Source organism: Bos taurus, chromosome 13 (assembly GCF_002263795.3).
Source record: "Bos taurus isolate L1 Dominette 01449 registration number 42190680 breed Hereford chromosome 13, ARS-UCD2.0, whole genome shotgun sequence".
NCBI lineage: Eukaryota > Metazoa > Chordata > Mammalia > Artiodactyla > Bovidae > Bos > Bos taurus.
This window is the reverse complement of record NC_037340.1, coordinates 76908734-76926044: the sequence shown is the minus strand read 5'-3', so window position 1 is coordinate 76926044 and position 17311 is coordinate 76908734. Positions and strand designations below refer to the sequence as shown.

Here is a 17311-nt window from a genome sequence, read left to right as displayed (position 1 = left end):
TTCAGCTCTGTCTGGCTTAAGCAAAAAATAAAGCTTGCTGGTTTAGGTAGCTGAGAAGCCTCGGGACAGTGTTGGTTTGGGGCCAGGCTGCATCCAAGCCAGGGCCCTGCCACTTTCTTTCTGGTTCAGTTCCGCTTCCCACCTTTCAGCTTTCTTTTCAGCATGGTAACAAGTGGCTGTATTTGCTGCAGCCTTGCACCCAAATCAAGTTCAAAGACAATGGGGAAGAGAGAGCCTCATTTCCAGCAGTTCTGACAAAAGTCTTGAGAGTCGTTCAGGGTTTAGCCATCTGTGGCCAGGAGAATGCGACATTAGGAATGCCTTGGGCCAGAGTCATGGTCCTTGCATTTGAACCAATTACAATTTTTGTTTGCTTGTGCTATTTATCCACCTCTCATTTGCCTGGACTTGCACACCTGGACTTGGGACCCCTGACCCAATCATGATGAACTCTGATTGGCTGAGATATGGTCCAATGACAGTGAGCAGGGCAGTGTCATGTTCTGATTGGCTGAGACCACAGTCAGGTGCTCCACCCCTGAACCATTCACCCTGAGCAAGTGAGCTCTGATTGGCACAGACCTGTGTCGTGTGCTCCAACCAATCCCTGGATCGCACAGGCCGGAAGTCCAGTGATGGAGAGAGAGGGAGCCCCTCCCCAAAGTCTGGGTTCTTTGTGGATGAGGGGTTGGGGCAGGGAGATGCTGGGTGGGCGAACCAGAGCCATCCACGCATCGTCTGTCTCCTTCCTTGCCCACCACATTTGACTGAGTCTTGGTCAGGCAGGCCAGGGGAAGGGGTGCTGCTTGTGTGGAGGCCTGAGAAGCCTTGATTATCAGCTTCGGAGTTGGCTTCTGGGCAGATCCCTAGCTGGGTGCATGGCTCTGCCACCATCCAAAGCTTTCAGCCCAGGGTTTTCAGCCCTTAGACATGGTGGCTGTTGGCCTGGGCCTGCCCTGGCTCCATCCCGAAGGCATTGCGTCTGACAGCTGTTCTCTGGGGCCCCTGCTGGTGGATTAAGTTGGCTGGTGGTGCCTCATTCACGCACCTGCTCTCTGGGGCCACACGCATCTTTGCTCCATGAGCTGAAAGGGAGAGGGGAGGGGGGAACGTCCTGAGGTGGCCAAAAAATTTGTTCAGGTTTTTCCATGATATATAATGGAAAAATCCAAATGAATTTTTGGCCAGCCCGATACTAGGGTATTCTTGAACATACCTTTCTGCTGGAGGCAATGGGTGACCCTTGAGCCTCTCAGTTGGACCAGACCCTTTCGAGGGCTGTCCACCCTGCTTGTGCACACAGACCTTTAACGTGTATAGCTGTGGGTGGTGGGACCCAGCTCTCCCTGTGCTTCCTCTTGCCTGCTGCTGTTTGCCTGACCCAGGGATCTGAAAGAATCGTCTACAGTTGTTGCAGCTGCTTTGATCCCCAAACAGATGTTGGGAATGCCATAGGAGGCTCACCTCTTCACCTTGGTGCTGAAGAAGCTCCAGGTGGAACTTGTAAACTGGTAACCTGTAGACTGCAGTGGACTGGCAGATGGGCTTCGTTTGATGGCTTTGGTGTGTTTCCCAAACTTGAATCAGTTGCCGTGTCCAAGAGTTAGCGTTCTGCAGTGGTTTAGGGCAGGGCCTGGCAAAACTGTGGCCTGTGAGCCAAAATCCAGCTCACGGGCTGTTTTTGTACAATCCGCGGGCTAAGAATGGTGTTTGCATTTTTTTTAAAGGTTGTTAAAAAAGCCCCCAAGACAAACAAAGAAGAATTTGTGACAGAGATCGGATGTGGCCAGCAAAGCCTAAAATATTTACAATCTGGCCCTTTATAGAGAAAATTTGCTGACCCCTGGATGAGAGCCAGGAACTTCAGTCTCAGGCTGTCTGGGTTTGAATCCTGGCTCTGCCGTTTACTGGCTGCGTAACCTTGGGGCTTCCCCGTGCCTCAGTTTGCCATCTGTAGCAGTGTTTGTATTAATAGTGTACGGGTAGGGTTGATATCTTGATCAAACATTTATTTACTTAATTCTTAACTCAGTGAGGTAGGCACTGGGATAAGCCTCATTTTTGAGATGAGGCCCAGAGGCAGAGAAAGGAAGTGGCCCGTTTAAGGCCACACATTAGATAAGCAGCAGGGGCCAGGGTTGGAACCCGGGCAGTCCGAGTCTAGAGTTCTGCCTCCTAACTGTCAGGCTACAGGCCTATAGAGAAGCACTTTGGAGAGTCTAAACTGCCCAAGTGCTGGTGTGTCAGGAGTGCTGACCTTCTCAGTTCCTTAGGCGGGGTCTGGGGAAGGTTGGTAGCCTTGTGTTTTGTGGCTCAGTGGCTGGTCTGCCCCTTCTTTCCTGGATTTAAAATCCTATGAATTTCAAATGGATTTCTAATATGACCCATTAGAAGCATCACCAGCTATGGCCCCAGTCCCCAGCCAAGGTTCCCTAGGTATTAATGTTTTGGTTTCTGGATCTTGGGAAAGTCTAGGATCCCAGTGGCCACTTGGAGAGGCAGTTTCCGTCTTTTAACAAGCTGGGGTGGGGGGGCGTTGCTGGACCTGTGTCTCCCCATGACCTCTAAGCTCGTGATGTGAAGTCCAGGTGTGTCTGGGATCTGCTCAGCCCCAGGGGCTGCAGTCTGGTGGAGATGCTGGGCTCTGGTTTCCCTGAGCAGAAAGAGAGACAGAACCCAATGGCAACTGATGCAGGATTAACTGCCCACAGGAAACAGTGAGGAAGCAGGGCTGTGGGTTTCCCTCCAGACCAAATGGCTGTTTACACTCCCTGTTTCCTCCATCTCCAGCTGTGTTTATCTGGGGCTCAGAGAACACTGGGGGCCAGCCAGCAGGGCCCGAGATTCCTGTGGGGCCATGCCATGCTCCTCGCCCGGCACAATTGCTCAGAGTGTCCTGGCCTTTGGCACCCGCAGCTGGAATGTTTGCATCAGAAAACAGCTGGGATGGACGGGAACTCTTCGAACCCCTCCTGAGTTCCTCCGTCCTGTCACATTTTCCAGCAGATTTCCAAAGATGATCCCACGAGCGTGGGGCAGCTGAGCCCCAACCCTCTGTCCTGCCCCTGCCCCCTCCGACTCTGACGCCCTCGCAGCTGTCCCTGTGGCCTTCTGTCTGAGCCCCCTTGTTTGAGCTGGACTTTGAATTGAGGAGGCGAACAGGGTTGAGGAGCCTGGGTGGGAAGGGGGAAGAAGCAAGAATGAAAGCCTCTTTTGGGAACTGCCCCAAAAAGCTGAACTTGAATGTTGCCTAAGAATAGCCGGAACATTCTATTTCAGCCTGCAGCCCAGGCCCGGGATAGACTGTTGGCATTTTCAGGCTTTGTTGAGTTTTCCATCAACATCTCCAGGAAAATGATTCAGGCTTGGGGTGATGCCCCCGGGGCTCAGATGGCAGGTGCCCGAGGGGAGACCCACTGACACTGACCCTTGTAGGTGTCGCTGGATGACGTGTGTGTCTTATGTTGCCCGCTGCGCACCAGCTCTTGTCGCAGCTCAGGACCGCGGTCACAAGCAAGACAGACCCAGGGCCTGCCGCTCGGAGCTCTCCGTCTGGGACTGGACCCACGTCTGTAGTAGAAGCGAGGTTGAGCCCAGCAGGGGCAAAGTGAGGGTGCCCATCTGTGCCAAGGGGACAGCTGCCCCTCCAGTCCCCTCTTCGCTTTGCCTCCTGCCTCTCTGACCCCTCCCTCTCAGTCTCCTTTGCTGCTTCCTCGCCTTCTAGGCCTCCAAGTGTAGGTGGGTCCCTAGCCTCTGTCCACGGGCTTTTCTCCATCTACACCTGTGTCTGCAGTAGCCTCGACCGTTCTGTGCCCCTCCTTCTTAAAGGACATTCAACAGCTGTGCAGCCATCACCAGCACAGTAATTTTAGAACATTTTCATCACTCCCGAGAGAAACTCTGGATCCATGAGCAGCCACTTCCCTTTCCCTTCCGCCCCCCCCGGCCCCCAGCAAGCGCGCTCATTGACTTTCTGCTCCTGCGATTTTGCCCACTCTGGACATTTCACGTGAGTGCAGTCATATAATATGTAGTTTCTCTCGTGTCCAGCTCCTTTCACTTAGCAGAGTGTTTCCAAGGCTCATCCACGTCGTCGTGTCCATCACATCTTTATTCCTTTTTATGACAGAATGATATTCCCTTGTGTGGGGATACCGTGTTCTGTGTATCCGTGCATCAGTTGATGGGCGCTTGCATTGTGTCCACTTTCTGGCTTTTGTGAATAATGCTGCTGTGCACATCCAGTAGAAGTTTTGAGGTGGACATTCCCACGGCTTTAGACCCCTGTCTCTGTCTGATGACTTCCAGCCTGCACCTCTCGCCTAAACTGTGGGCTTGTTCGTTTTGCCACTGGCTTCTCCACCTGAATGTCTCACAGGCATCTTCTGCCTAGCACGGCTAAAACCAAAGGCTGGACTCTCCCCTTCCTCCAGACCTGTCTCCCTTCCTACCTGCCCCCTTGTCCTCACCTCCGTAAGTGGTCTGATCAGACATCTTGGGCCCAAACAGGGAGCCATCTTTGGGGACCACTGCTGCAGGGCTGTCGGGCCAGGAATGCTGCTCAGAGTCTCTGCTCAAGGTAGAGCCTTGGGGTCCTGCACCGACTCTGGTGTCTTCTGCACCTCCCACGCCTGCCAGTGGGTGACGGAGCTGTCACCAACACACAGCTGAGGACCTCGCCATTCGGTTGTCACCTCTGTTTGCTTGGCTGTCAGGGGTGGGGTGGCCCTGGGGATGGTCCGTGGTCTATCTTTAAGGCGGTGTTGGCATCAGTTCTTGGTGCTGGGGGATGACCTGGGAGGGATGTGTTTCTCAGAGCGTGGGCCGTGTACCACTTGCAGCTTGCCAAAGTGTTTTAGGTGGCACAGGAGAAAACTTTTTGTTGGGGGGGAGGTGGGGGAGGGGAGAAGACAACACCAAACACAGTGAATCACACGGTGAAGACGGAACTTTCTTAGCAAATCCCTCCTGTCTTCCCTTACCTCCAGGAAGCCACAGTTGGTGCTGCAGTGTCCCTGGGTTTTGGAGCTGTTCATTCATTTCAGTTCGGTCAGTTTAGTCACTCAGTTGTGTCTGACTCTTTGTGACCCCATGGACTGCAGCACGCCAGGCTTCCCTGTCCATCACCAACTCCAGGAGTTTACTCAAACTAATGTCCACTGAGTCGGTGATGCCATCCAACCATCTCATCCTCTGTCATCCCCTTCTCCTCCTGCCTTCCAATCTTTCCCAACATCAGGGTCTTTTCCAATGGGTCAACTCTTCGCATCAGGTGGCCAAAGTATTGGAGTTTCAGCTTCAGCACCAGTCCTTCCAATGAACATTCAGGACTGATTTCCTTTAGGATGGACTGGTTGGATCTCCTTGCAGTCCACAGAGACTCTCAAGAGTCTTCTCCAACACCACAGTTCAAAAGTATCAATTCTTCAGTGCTCAGCTTTCTTTATAGTCCAACTCTCACGTCCATACATGATGTGATGTTCATTCATTTACCAATCATTTATGTATATGTGTGTTTAGATGGAATGATTGCAGTGGGGATTAGTAAGGTCCAGGAGTGTTAGAGGGAGAAAGTGACATTTGTGCAAAGACCTCAAGGAGGTGAGGGAGGGGGCGATACAGGCACCTGGGGGAAGAGTCTTTCAGAGAGAGGAGCCAGTGCAAAGGCCCTGAGGCAGGAGTGCATCTGAGGAACAGCTAGGAGGCCTGTGTGAGCAGAGGGGAGGACTTGAGGGGGAGAGTTGGGGAGTGAGGTTAGCGAGGTGATGGGCCCGGGTTACGCGGGGCCTTGTGGGGTCTTGTCTGCTCTGAGTGAGGTGGGCAGCATGGGAAGGTTTTGAGCAGAGGAGAGACAGGATCTTAGTTCTTGTGGGATCCCTCAGGCTGCGTACGGAGAATGGACAATGGGGTGATGAAGGTGGAGGTGGGGGGCCGGTGCGCTGACGTGAGTGGTCCTGGACCAGGGCGGTGGTGGGGGAGATGGGTGCCTTTAATGACAGCCGCCTTGTCACATCATTTGCCCATTTTCTATTGGATAGTTCCCTTTTGTATCGATTTGCCAGAGTTCTCTCTCTCCATTCTGGCTACCTCGGGTATCTCTGTGGAATTCTTCTCTGACCCTGAGGTTATGAAACGAGTTCCTCATCTGCTGGGGTTCTGGCGTTGTCACCAACTTGCCAAGGAGACACAGGAAGTCACAGGTCTCTTTACTGTGGCCCCCGTTGCCCCAGCTCCCCGAACCGCAGTGCCCACCCTGCGTCTTGCCTCGTGGGCTGAGCACCGACACCTTGCCCACAGATGCTTCAGCACCTCCGGCCGCACCAGCTCTTTCCGGTGTGCTGCACAACGATAGCCTGGGGCCACTTGACTCCCTCTGGGTGGGACACCTGCTCTTACCCACTCCTTTCAAAGCCAAGCTGATTCTTGATCTTGCTAGGGATCCTCCCAGATCACTCTTCCTGGGAGTGCTGCCCGAGTCCTGCTTTCTGCCACACTCTACATAGTGGTTAAGGGTCTGAGTCTGGGGACTTCCCTGGTGGTTCTGTGGTTAAGAATATGCCTTCTGATGCAGGGGTCATAGGTTCGATCCCTGGTTCAAGAACTAAGATTCCACACACCATAGGGCAACTAAGCCTGGGTGCCTCAACTAGAGAGCCTGCGTGCTGCAAACTACAGAGCCCACACGCTCTGGAGCCCGTGTGCAACGAAGGCTGGATGCAGCCAAAAAGAGATAAATATTTAAAACAAGAAGAGAATTTGAGTTTGGAAATCTAGCTCCACCTCTTCTTAGCTGTGTGACTGAGGGTAAGTTGCTGGATCTCTCTGTGCCCCCATTACCTGATCTGTAAAATGGGCATGGTCCCATCTAAGGGGGTGGTCACTACTGAGGTCAGCCAATTTTTGTTGTCCATTGAAAACGCAGACCCGTGGTGACCGGAACTTCGGCTTTGCTGAGAGAGCCTGGCAACAGCATTTGGCCTGCCGGGGCAGGATGGTGACCTAGGCTCTGATACAGTCCTGCCCTATGCAGCCAGGAGACCAAGGCTCAGAAAGGGGAGGCGACTTGCCCAAGGTCACACAGCATATCCTGGTCAGAGCCAGAATGGGAACTCCCAGACCCGAGCCCTTCCTTGCTGTCTTCTCTGCTCTCTGCCCAAGTGGAAGGAAGGAGTTTAAAAGACCCATGTGCATTATTTCTTTTCTCCCATTAATTCCTCATCCCAGGGGCTACAGTTTACGAACATGCAGCAGGGGCTGGAACTGTTAACATCGGGAACGCTTGGCGTGAAATATATTTCATCCAGTTGCCGCACATGGAGTTTTTGTTGTTTTGTGCCAGACAGCTTTTTTGGTTCTGGGTTTTCTTGGACTTCCACATGTTTCTTTGTTTCTTGTTTTCTTTTTCTTGCAAGGGGTGGTGGGTCTTGTCAATGCCCCTTCATTTCAGTCCTGCTGTTGCCCTGGATAGGGCATGTAAGGACCCAGAACTGAAATACAGGAAAAGTCTTAATAATAGAGATCAGAGCTTGGCTTGCTGAGCTTTCGATGTGGGTGCCTCAGGTGGAGGTCTGTGGACAGAGCCCCAGTCGGGTGCAAGATCAGCCCTTCCTGGAGCCGGCTGAAGTGTCCACAGAAAGTGGGGGTTCTCCATGGGATCCAGTCCCCACTGGTGACCATCCCACACTCCAGGCTGCTGTTTTCTCTTTGTAGAGGGGACAGCATGCCTTTCACCTCTCGTGTCTCCTCTGGAGCCTCCATCAAGCCCACATCACAGTGAGTGGTGGATATTGCCCCTTCTTCCAGTGACAGATCCAGCTGTTTTCACACCGTGATTTTATGGATCTGTCTTCTCATGGCTGTATCCAGGGGCTCCAGTGATGGTCAGGCTCTTCCCGTCTCCTGGCTCGGTTTTCCTGTGTCCGCCTTGTTCCTGGGAGGTTCCCTTCTCGTGGTGGCCGCACTGGCCTCCAGCAGCCTCAGACCTGCATCTGATTAGCGTGGCCACGGGGGAGAAGAGAGTGTGTCTTTCCCTCCTGTGTCGTGTAAAGTCCCAAGACTCAGGGCTTGTTGGGTCGGCTCGGGTCCCCCAGGGATGAAACTCGCGGCCTCAGCAGTGAAAGTGCAGAGTCCTAACCACCGGGGAATCCCCTGCTTTCCCATGCTGTGCTTGAGCTGGGAGCTGCGGCTGGGAGATGGAAGGTTCTCGAACATGCCCTGGGAGCGGGCCTGGAGCGGCCTCTCTTGGACTCCATGATGAGGGAGAGGACGGGAAAACGGGGGCCCGTCTCCTCCCTGCCTCCTCCTCGCCCCTTTCTTCCTCCACCTCTGGGCCCCGTGTTCTGAATCTTGAGCAGGCTGAGCCAGAAAGGAGGAGTTGGCTGCAGTCGCGTTTCCTTGATGCCCCGGTTTGGCCTGGAGTTGGAGGCCCCGTGCCCACACCTCTGGGGACACGACGTGGCCACCCTAAGTGGACACCAGCAGGCGTCCTTTTGGTAAATGTGACGGGAGGGGAGGGGGTGACGGGGCCCCTGGCGGAAGCGGCAACTCCTCTGCTCTGACATCCTCTCTTCCAGGAAGCCCTCACCTCAGGCCCCGCTTCTGAAACCACACGGGGCTGGCTGGACGGATGCTGGGGAGAGGTCACCCGGCCTGGGCCTGGAGGGGCTTCTGCCGCTGCTTTGCTGGGTGCCCGTGGCACACCCCCTCCCTTCTCTGCCCTCAGTTTTTCTAAGGAGTCCCCAGGGCCTGACGCTGCTCAGATGTTGCATGTTTGTTCTGAGAGCCTGCTTTGGGAGTGTTCATTCCCGCTTGGTCCTGTTTCTGGAGGGGCCCGTGGATGGGCTGGATGCCCACCAGGTCCTGCCTTCTGGCTCTGTGACCTTGTGCAAGAGGCCTCGCCCCTCTGTCCCTCAGTCCCTTTCTCTGTGGCCTGAAGATAAACATGATTTTGTCTCGTGGGCTTGTCTGGTAGCTCAGACAGTAGAGTCTGCCTTCGATGCAGGAGATCTGGCTTCCATCCCTGGGTTGGGAAGATCCTCTGAGGAAGAGAATGGCAACCCACTCCAGTATTCTTGTCTGGAGAATTCCATGGACAGAGGAGACTGGCAGGCTACCGTCCATGGGGTCGCAAAAGAGTCGGACACGACTGAGTGATTAACACACCTCATTGGGATGATTTGAGGATGAAATGACTTAAGAAATTGAAGTTTAGAACAGTTTTTGGCATACTCAGTAAATACTCAAATGCTAGCTATTATGATTACTACTATGACTACAACTTTCACTGTTATTATTACTACATAGGAATAATAATAAATGTAAGAGCTATTATGAGTATGGAAATAACCATGATAAATATCATGTCCTTACCGACCACCAACACGTTTACATTCATCAATCTGTTTGATCCTGGCCATAGCCTTTGGATCTGATTGTGATCCCATTTTATAGATATGCACACTCAGCCCACTTGAACCCTCTGAGGTCTTACAGATGCAGAGGGCTTCTTCTTGGTCATGTAGTTCTCCTAAGATGCTTGTGTGTGTGTGTGCATGTGCTAAGTCCCTTCAGTCATGTCTGACTCTGTGCATGGACCGTAGCTTGCCAGGTTCCTCTGTCCATGGGATTCTCCAGGCAAGGCTACTGGAGTGCGTTACCATGCCCTCCTCCAGGGGATCTTCCCAACCCAGGGATCGAACCTGTGTCTCTTACATCTCCTGCGTTGGCAGGCGGGTTCTTTACCACTAACGCTGCCTAGGAGACCCTCTCCACGCACCCTCCCTGCCCCAAAGATGCTTAACAAGCAGCTTTTGGGTTGCTTCCAGAAAAACTCTTCTCTGGGCCAAGCAAGCCCTGTATGTTCATGAAGCTGTTCCACCTTGGATGTGGATGTCAGGGTTTTCAACACCGTAGTCTGTCTATTTTGAACTTGACTCTGTTGTAGCTTACTAAGACAGTGTGTTAAGTTCTGAATTGGGAGGGAACCTTTTCACCTCCCTCCTTTTGCACGTAAGACCTTTGTTAGTGCAGCTCAAGCTTCCATTAATTTTGAAGATACCCATACTTTATGCTTGTCTGGGATTGACTGGGACATCTTTGGGATTCCGGATCCTTGCAGTCTCTCTGGGATTATGAAGCAGTAGGGACTCTTTCAAATACAAGGGATAGAAAAACTAGCTCAAGCAGCTTTAATTAAAAAAAAAAAATGGACTCCACACTTTCACTGCCAGGGCTGGGTTTGATCTCTGGTCTGGGAACTGAGATCCTGCAAGCTGCATGATGGGGCCAAAAAAAAAAAAAAAAAAGGCTCACATAACTGAAACATATGTGGATACATGATTTGAGGTATGGCTAGGTCCAGTTGTCATTAGGCAATTGCAAAACTCTTTCCCAAAGCTGCTGCACCATTTTATAGTTCTTCTTGCAATGTATGAGGATTCTAATTTCTCTCTATCCTCACGAACACTAGTTATTGTCTTTTCGATTATAGCCATTCTAGGGGCTGTGAAGTGTTATCTCACTGTGGTTTTGTTTTGGATTTCTGGTAATGACTAATGATACTGAGCATCTTTTCATGAGTTTATTGGCCATTGGTGTATTGTCTTTGAGAAATGTTTCTTCAAACTATTTGCTTTTAAAAAAAAAATTGAGTTATTTGTCTTTTTATTAATTTGTAAGAGTTTTTTGTATATAATGAAAACAAGTCCCTTGTAGACATATATTAATAATTTACACATTCTGTAGATTGTTTTTTCTCTTTCTTTATAGTCTTTGAAGCACAATATTTTTAACTTTGCTCAAGTCCAGTTAATCTAATTTCTTTTAGTTGCCTATGCGTCTGGTGTCATATCTAATAATGCATTGCCTACCCCAAGGTCACGAAGATTTATACCTATGTTTTCTTCTAATAGTTTTATAGTTTCAGCTCACTCTTTTAGATCTGTGATCCACTTTGAGTTAATTTTTGTGTACAGTGTGAGAAGGAGTCCAAGTTTATTTTTTTTGTATGTGGATAAAGTTTTCCCAGTAGCATTTGTTGAAAAGACTGTTCTTTCCCCATTTAATTGTCTTCGCACTTTGTTAAACATTTACTGGCCATAAGTGTAAGGGTTTATTTCCGGGCTCTCATTTCTTTCCCATTGATCTTATAGCTGTCTGTATGCCAGCGCAGTCCCACTTCTTACAGTTTGGAGGTAGAGTGCAAGTAAAGGGCAAAGCAAGTGCAAAGGCCCGGGAGCAGGAACAGGCCGTGAGTTTGTAGCTGGGGACAGTGGAGCCCACACTCCCTTGTGAGCAAAGAAAACAAAACTAACACTTTTCCTTCAATTTTGGTCCAGCGAGCAGCCTGGTCGGAAGGGCCCTGCTGAGTTTCACTTCTCTACCCAGCACTGATCTCAGGCAGGACAGACAGACAGAAAAGGGAACTAACCTTTCTCTCATTTTCACTAGCTACTGGCTGTTGGCAGCCCCTCAGGGAACCCATCAGAGGAGGATCCCTGGGTTTCCTGGTTCATGTCTTGAGCATCTCTCGCCTGGACCAGTGGCCATTAGCCAGTCTTCTGGCTTTTATGTTCATTTTATGTTCTTGCCAGTGCATCTTCCACTTGGCAGTCAGAGGGATTCTGTAAAGGCTAAATAAAAGGGATGTTGTTAGGCCTCAGCTAGTACCCGCCCCCCTCCACCCATTGCTTCTCTGAGGCTCTTGGGATGAACCTGAAGAGTACCCCCCGACCGCCCCTGATCTGGGTTTAGCTCCTGCCTCCAACCTCGTCACACGTCGTCTTCTTTCTCACTCTGCTGTGGCCTCCCTGGCCTCCTTGCTGTTTCTTGCTGCCTCAGGGCCTTTGCCTGTGCTCCTCTCTTGCCTGGAGTGTCATTCCCACATGTTCTTGCATGGCCCATGCCCTCATTTCGTCCAGGTCTCCATCTGGAGGCCCAGCTCCTCGAGACAGGCCATTGCACCTCCCTCACTCTCTGTCCTCATTTCTCACCTATCACTTATCCATCATATAACTTATATATTTATTAGGGAGGAAAGTACTCCTATTTAACTCTCAGAAAGGTTATAGAACAGTATAGCGGTTCAGAGCACTGACCCCAGAGCCAGATTGGTTAGGCCCCAGTCTGCTTTGTGACCTCAGGCAGATGACTTGACCTCTCTGGGCTTCAGTCCTTACGTGTGTCAAATGAGGGTAAAAACAGGAACCATCTCATGGGGCTGATATGAAGGTTCTGGGAGCCTGACAAGAACATACACCCTCCGCGAGTGTTAGCTCTTGTTATTACTGTCAGTGGTTAACGCTCAACTTGTGGACTGTTCTCCCTTTGACCGTGAGCTCCCGGAGGGCTGTCTTGGGCTCAGTCTGTCTCTGTTGAGTTTGGGAACCAATGGAAATACGTCCTCTGTGTAGGGTTGGCCAAAAAGTTTGTTCGGGTTTTCCTGCACACCATTAAAACCCGAACAAACATTTTGGCCAACCCAATGCAGAGCACTCGATACTCAGTGACCGGCCTGCCTCTGCCTCACTTCCTCCTTGAAGCCTTTCCGGCCCACACTGTCCTTCCCCTTCTCTGATTTATCATGAGCCCTTTCACCACTTGGGGCTGTTGTCTGGGCCCCTCCCTCCCCTCCTCCTCCCCTCCTCCTCCCCTCCCCGTCTTCCCTGGAGCAGCTTTCCCAGCTCACTTGCCTCCAGAAAGAGGGCTCCATCTCCCCCTTTTGCTTCCCCGCTGGCCCGTCCCTGGCCCAAGAAAACCCCCAGGGTCTGAGGTTACAGAATGTCTGGACTTCGGCACCGTTAGGATCTGCTACTGTTTGGGCAGAGAAGAGATAAACGTGGCTAGAGGAGGGTCGTGTTTGGAGCTGGTGCTCCGCAGGGTACGCACCCAACACCCGGCCGGCCCATTGCTGCTCGCGGGCTCAGCTCACATGTCCTGTCCTGTGGCGGCAGGCCCGATCCCGGCCAGTGGAGACGCAGTGCTCACCGAGGCTGTCCTTTCCCAGCCGGGTGGCTTTTCCCGCAGTGTCTGATTTACCCCTCACCATGGGCTTCCCTGGAGAAGGCAATGGCACCCCACTCCAGCACTCTTGCCTGGAAAATCCCATGGATGGAGGAGCCTGGTGGGCTGCAGTCCATGGGGTTGCGAAGAGTCGGACACGACTGAGTGACTTCCCTTTCACTTTTCACTTTCCTTCATTGGAGAAGGAAATGGCAACCCACTCCAGTGTTCTTGCCTGGAGAATCCCAGGGATGGTGGAGCCTGGTGGGCTGCCGTCTATGGGGTCGCACAGAGTCGGACACGACTGAAGCGACTTAGCAGCAGCATGGGCTTCCCTGGTGGCTCAGCTGGTAAAGAATCCACCTGCAATGCGGGAGACCTGGGTTCAAGCCCTGGGTCGGGAAGATTCCCTGGAGAAGGGATAGGGTACCCACTCCAGTATTCTTGGACTGCCCCCGTGTCTCAGCTGGTAAAGAATCCACCTGCAATGAGGAGACCTGGGTTCAATCCCTGCTGCTAAGTCTGCTGCTAAGTTGCTTCAGTCGTGTCCGACTCTGTGCGACCCCATAGACGGCAGCCCACCAGGCTCCCCCATCCCTGGGATTCTCCAGGCAAGATCACTGCAGTGGGTTGCCATTTCCTTCTCCAATGCATGAAAGTGAAGAGTGAAAGTGAAGTCGCTCAGTCGTGTCCGACTCTTCGTGACCCCATGGACTGCAGCCCACCAGGCTCCTCCATCCATGGGATTTTCCAGGCAAGAGTACTGGAGTGGGGTGCCATTGCTGGGAAAGGCTACCCACTCCAGTGTTCTGGCCTGGAGAATTCCATGGACTGTATAGTCCATAGGTTCGCGAAGAATCAGACATGACTGAGCGACTTCACTCACTCACTCACTCATGATAGACTCAATGGACATGAGTTTGAGCAAACTCCAGGAGATGGTGAAGGACAGGGAGCCTGGCGTGCTGCAGTCCATGGGGTTGCGAAGAGTCGGGTATGACTGAGCGACTGAACAACAAAGCAAATGACTGTGAGCAGAAGCAGACAGCCAGGTTCAGATCAGGTTCTTCCTCTTACTTCTCAGAGGCCTTGGTGTGTCCGCTGAGCCTCTGTCTCCTCGTCTGTTAAATGGGATGATAACAGAACCTACCTCCCAGGCACAGGGCCGAGGCTCAGTAGGCACTGGCTGCTGCCTGCAGTCCTTGTCACCGTCTTCCTTCTCGTCGCTGGTTTTCTTTTCTCTTTTTTTAAAATATATTTATTTAGCTGTGTCGAGCCTTTGTCGTGGCACGTGGTATCTTCGATCTGTGTTGTGGCAGATGAGGTCTTTAGTTGCAGCTTGCGAACTCTTAGTTGAGGCATGTGGGATCTAGTTCCCTGACCAGGACCCAAAGCTGGGCCCCCAGCACTGGGAGCACGGAGTCTTAACCCCTGGACCGCAGGGAAGTGGCATCACAGGTTTTCAGATGATAAACCTGCAGCTCAGGGTGGAGGGCATCTGGGCTAAGGTCGCCCAGCGGCCCAGGGGTGGAAACAGCCCTGGAGCCCACGTGTGGCTGTGCTGGGAACCAGCTGGCCAGAGCGTCGTATCTGTGATTTTTGAGAGAATAGAGAGATGGAGAGATAGCGAAACATTCGGGCACGCTGAGGCCAGCTGATGAGAGAAAATTATCTGTGCCAGTCGGTTAGGCGGTGCGGCCTGAAAATCTCCTCTGGTATCTCGAGGCCTGGCTAGTCTCTGCGTCTCAGTTCCTTATCACACGTCCTATGGGGCTGAAACCCTTGGATTAAGGCCCACCTGTCCTCCGGAATGCCCCAGCCTGTGTTGTGGTAAGGTGGGAGAGGAGAGTGAGAAATGGCGGGGAGGGGCTGGCAGATTCAGGCTCCTGACTGGCCTCTTCACATCTTTTCTCCATGTCCCCGTGAAGGCCAGCAGTTCTATTTTTTTTTTTTTTTTAAGATTTCTTTCTTTCTTTTTTGACCATTTTTTTTTTTTTTTTGCACAATTTTTAAACTCTTTATTGAATTTGTTACAGTATTACTTCTGTTGTTTATGTTCTGGGTTGGCCAGGAGGCATGTGGAATCTTAGCTCCCTGACCAGGGATCGAACCCGTACCTGGAGGGTTCGATATCCTGGAAGGCTCAACTGCTGGACTGCCAGGGAAGTCCCCATGGTGTTCTTTATACCCATTTTACAGATGAGAAAGCTGGGGGCTGGGGAGGGGCAGTGTCTGTGCCCTCCTCTGTGATCTACCAGACTCTGCCTCTGACGCTCTCTCCTTCTTCTCTCTCTTGTTTTCTCTCCTCCAGCCACGCTGCCTCTGGGATGTTTCCGTTTTATACCCATTTTACAGATGAGAAAGCTGGGGCTGGGGAGGAGCAGTGTCTGTGACCTCCTCTGTGATCTACCAGACTCTGCCTCTGACTCGCTCTCCTCCTCTCTCTGGTTTTCTCTCTTCCAGCCACACTGCCTCCGGGATGTTTCCCTTTCACAGCCCACATGCTCCCACTCTGCCCCTTTGCAGTTGCTGTTCCTGCTGCCAGGCATGCTCTTCCCCCAGATTTGTGCAGGAGTCCCTCCTTGGCTTTGTCCACACTCTCTGTTCAGATGTCAACCCCCTCGGAGGGACCTTCCCTGCCCTCCCTTTCTGAAAGAACACCACCTTGCCCAAGACCTTGTAGCCCCTTCTGATGTGTCTTCATAATATTTGTCTAATCTTGTGTTACATACTTGATTTTTATTTTAAGCCCATCTTCTTTATTAGAATGTAATATCCACCAGGGGCTTCCCAGGTGACTCAGTGGGTAAAAAATCCTCCTGCAGTGCAGGAGACATAGGAGACACAAGTTTGATCCTTGGGTCGGGAAGATCCCCAGAGGAGGGCATGACAACCCATTCCAGTATTCTTGCCTGGAGAATCCCATGGACAGAGGAGCCTGGCGGGCTACAGTCCATAGGGTCACAAAGAGTCCGAAACGACTGAAGCGACTGAGTATGCACGCATGCAATATCCACCAGATGAAGAATTTTTCTAGTGTATTAACAGATGTGTCCCCCAGAACGCTGCCTGTTTTGGAGGAGCTGCTCAGGGGACGTTTATTGAATGTGTGAATGAAAGACTGAGGTTCCCTAGCTCCAGGTCCCAGTTTGTCCAGAGCAGAGCTGGGACTTGGCTCAGACCTGGGTGATCTAGAGGCCGTTTGGTGCCCTCTGGGTTGATGTCGCTCATCCCTGCCCTCTTCTCTAACCTAGGAACTGGCCAAGAGGACCCCCGGCAAGCACCCTGACCACCCCGCAGTCCAGAGCGCCCTGCAGGCCATGAAGACCGTCTGCTCCAACATCAATGAGACCAAGCGGCAGATGGAGAAGCTCGAGGCTTTGGAGCAGCTGCAGTCACACATTGAAGGCTGGGAGGTGTGTCTGGGGCAGAAGGAACCTTCTGGGCTGGAGACAGACCCGGGCTGGGGGGAGTGCACAGCTGTGGGTTCACACTGCCGTCTGGGCACCAGCTTTAGCCTGTGGCATATTTTGTTTGGCCTGCATGTTGCTTGCAAAAAAAAGTTTAATTATTTTTCAGGGAGGTCCACATAAAAGTATAGATTTCAAGTTTCTCTTAAAAAATTGGGAACCCTGGGCCCCCATTTTGCGTGGCATCAGCCATCGGAGCCTCTAGTTTTTCTCCCTGCCCCACCCCCAATCACTCCCCTTCACGTTTCCTGACCTGCCTGCTGTCCTTTGAGCTTTCGATGCCAAGGTCAAGGGTAGTGTTTAAGGGTTCACTCCGGGACAGAATTCTGGCTTCAACACTCCTTTATGGTGGCTTTAGGCAAATGTCTTAACTTCTCTGAACCATGCTTTGTTTATCTATACCTGTACATAGTAGGTACTCAGTGAATGGTAGGTATGGCTGTTACTGGGCTTCCCTGGTGGCTCAGTGGTAAAGAATATGCCTGCAATGCAGAAGATGCAGGAGACATGGGTTCAGTCTCTGGGTGGGGACAATACCCTGGAGGAAGGCATGGCAACCCATTCCAGTATTCTTGCCTAGAGAGTCCCGTGGGCAGAGGAGCCTGGTGGGCTGCGGTCTGGGGGTCGTCAAGAGTCAGACAGGACGGAAAGCAACTTAGCACAAGCACATGGATGTTACTGTGGTCATGATTATTAGGGGATGAGATTCTTGATCTCTTCTGTTGTGGCTTCCTTAAGTTATTAGAGTCTTCCTGAAAATCTGTAGAAGGAAATGGGAGAATCTGAATAAATAAAAAAGTTAATATCTGAGTAAGTACAGCTGGAATGGGAGATTGAGACTA

General features: G+C 51.8%; 1 protein-coding gene across 2 annotated transcripts in view; it reads left to right on the top strand.

Moving 5' to 3' along the window:
- The window catches only part of PREX1 (phosphatidylinositol-3,4,5-trisphosphate dependent Rac exchange factor 1), a 181152-nt gene that overhangs the window by 95721 nt on the left and 68120 nt on the right, over positions 1–17311 (top strand). For both annotated transcript variants that reach the window (XM_025001304.2, XM_025001303.2), the window contains one exon: positions 16254–16415. In XM_025001304.2, coding sequence (XP_024857072.1) covers positions 16254–16415 — 162 coding nt within the window. The remainder of the gene's footprint in view (positions 1–16253; positions 16416–17311) is intronic.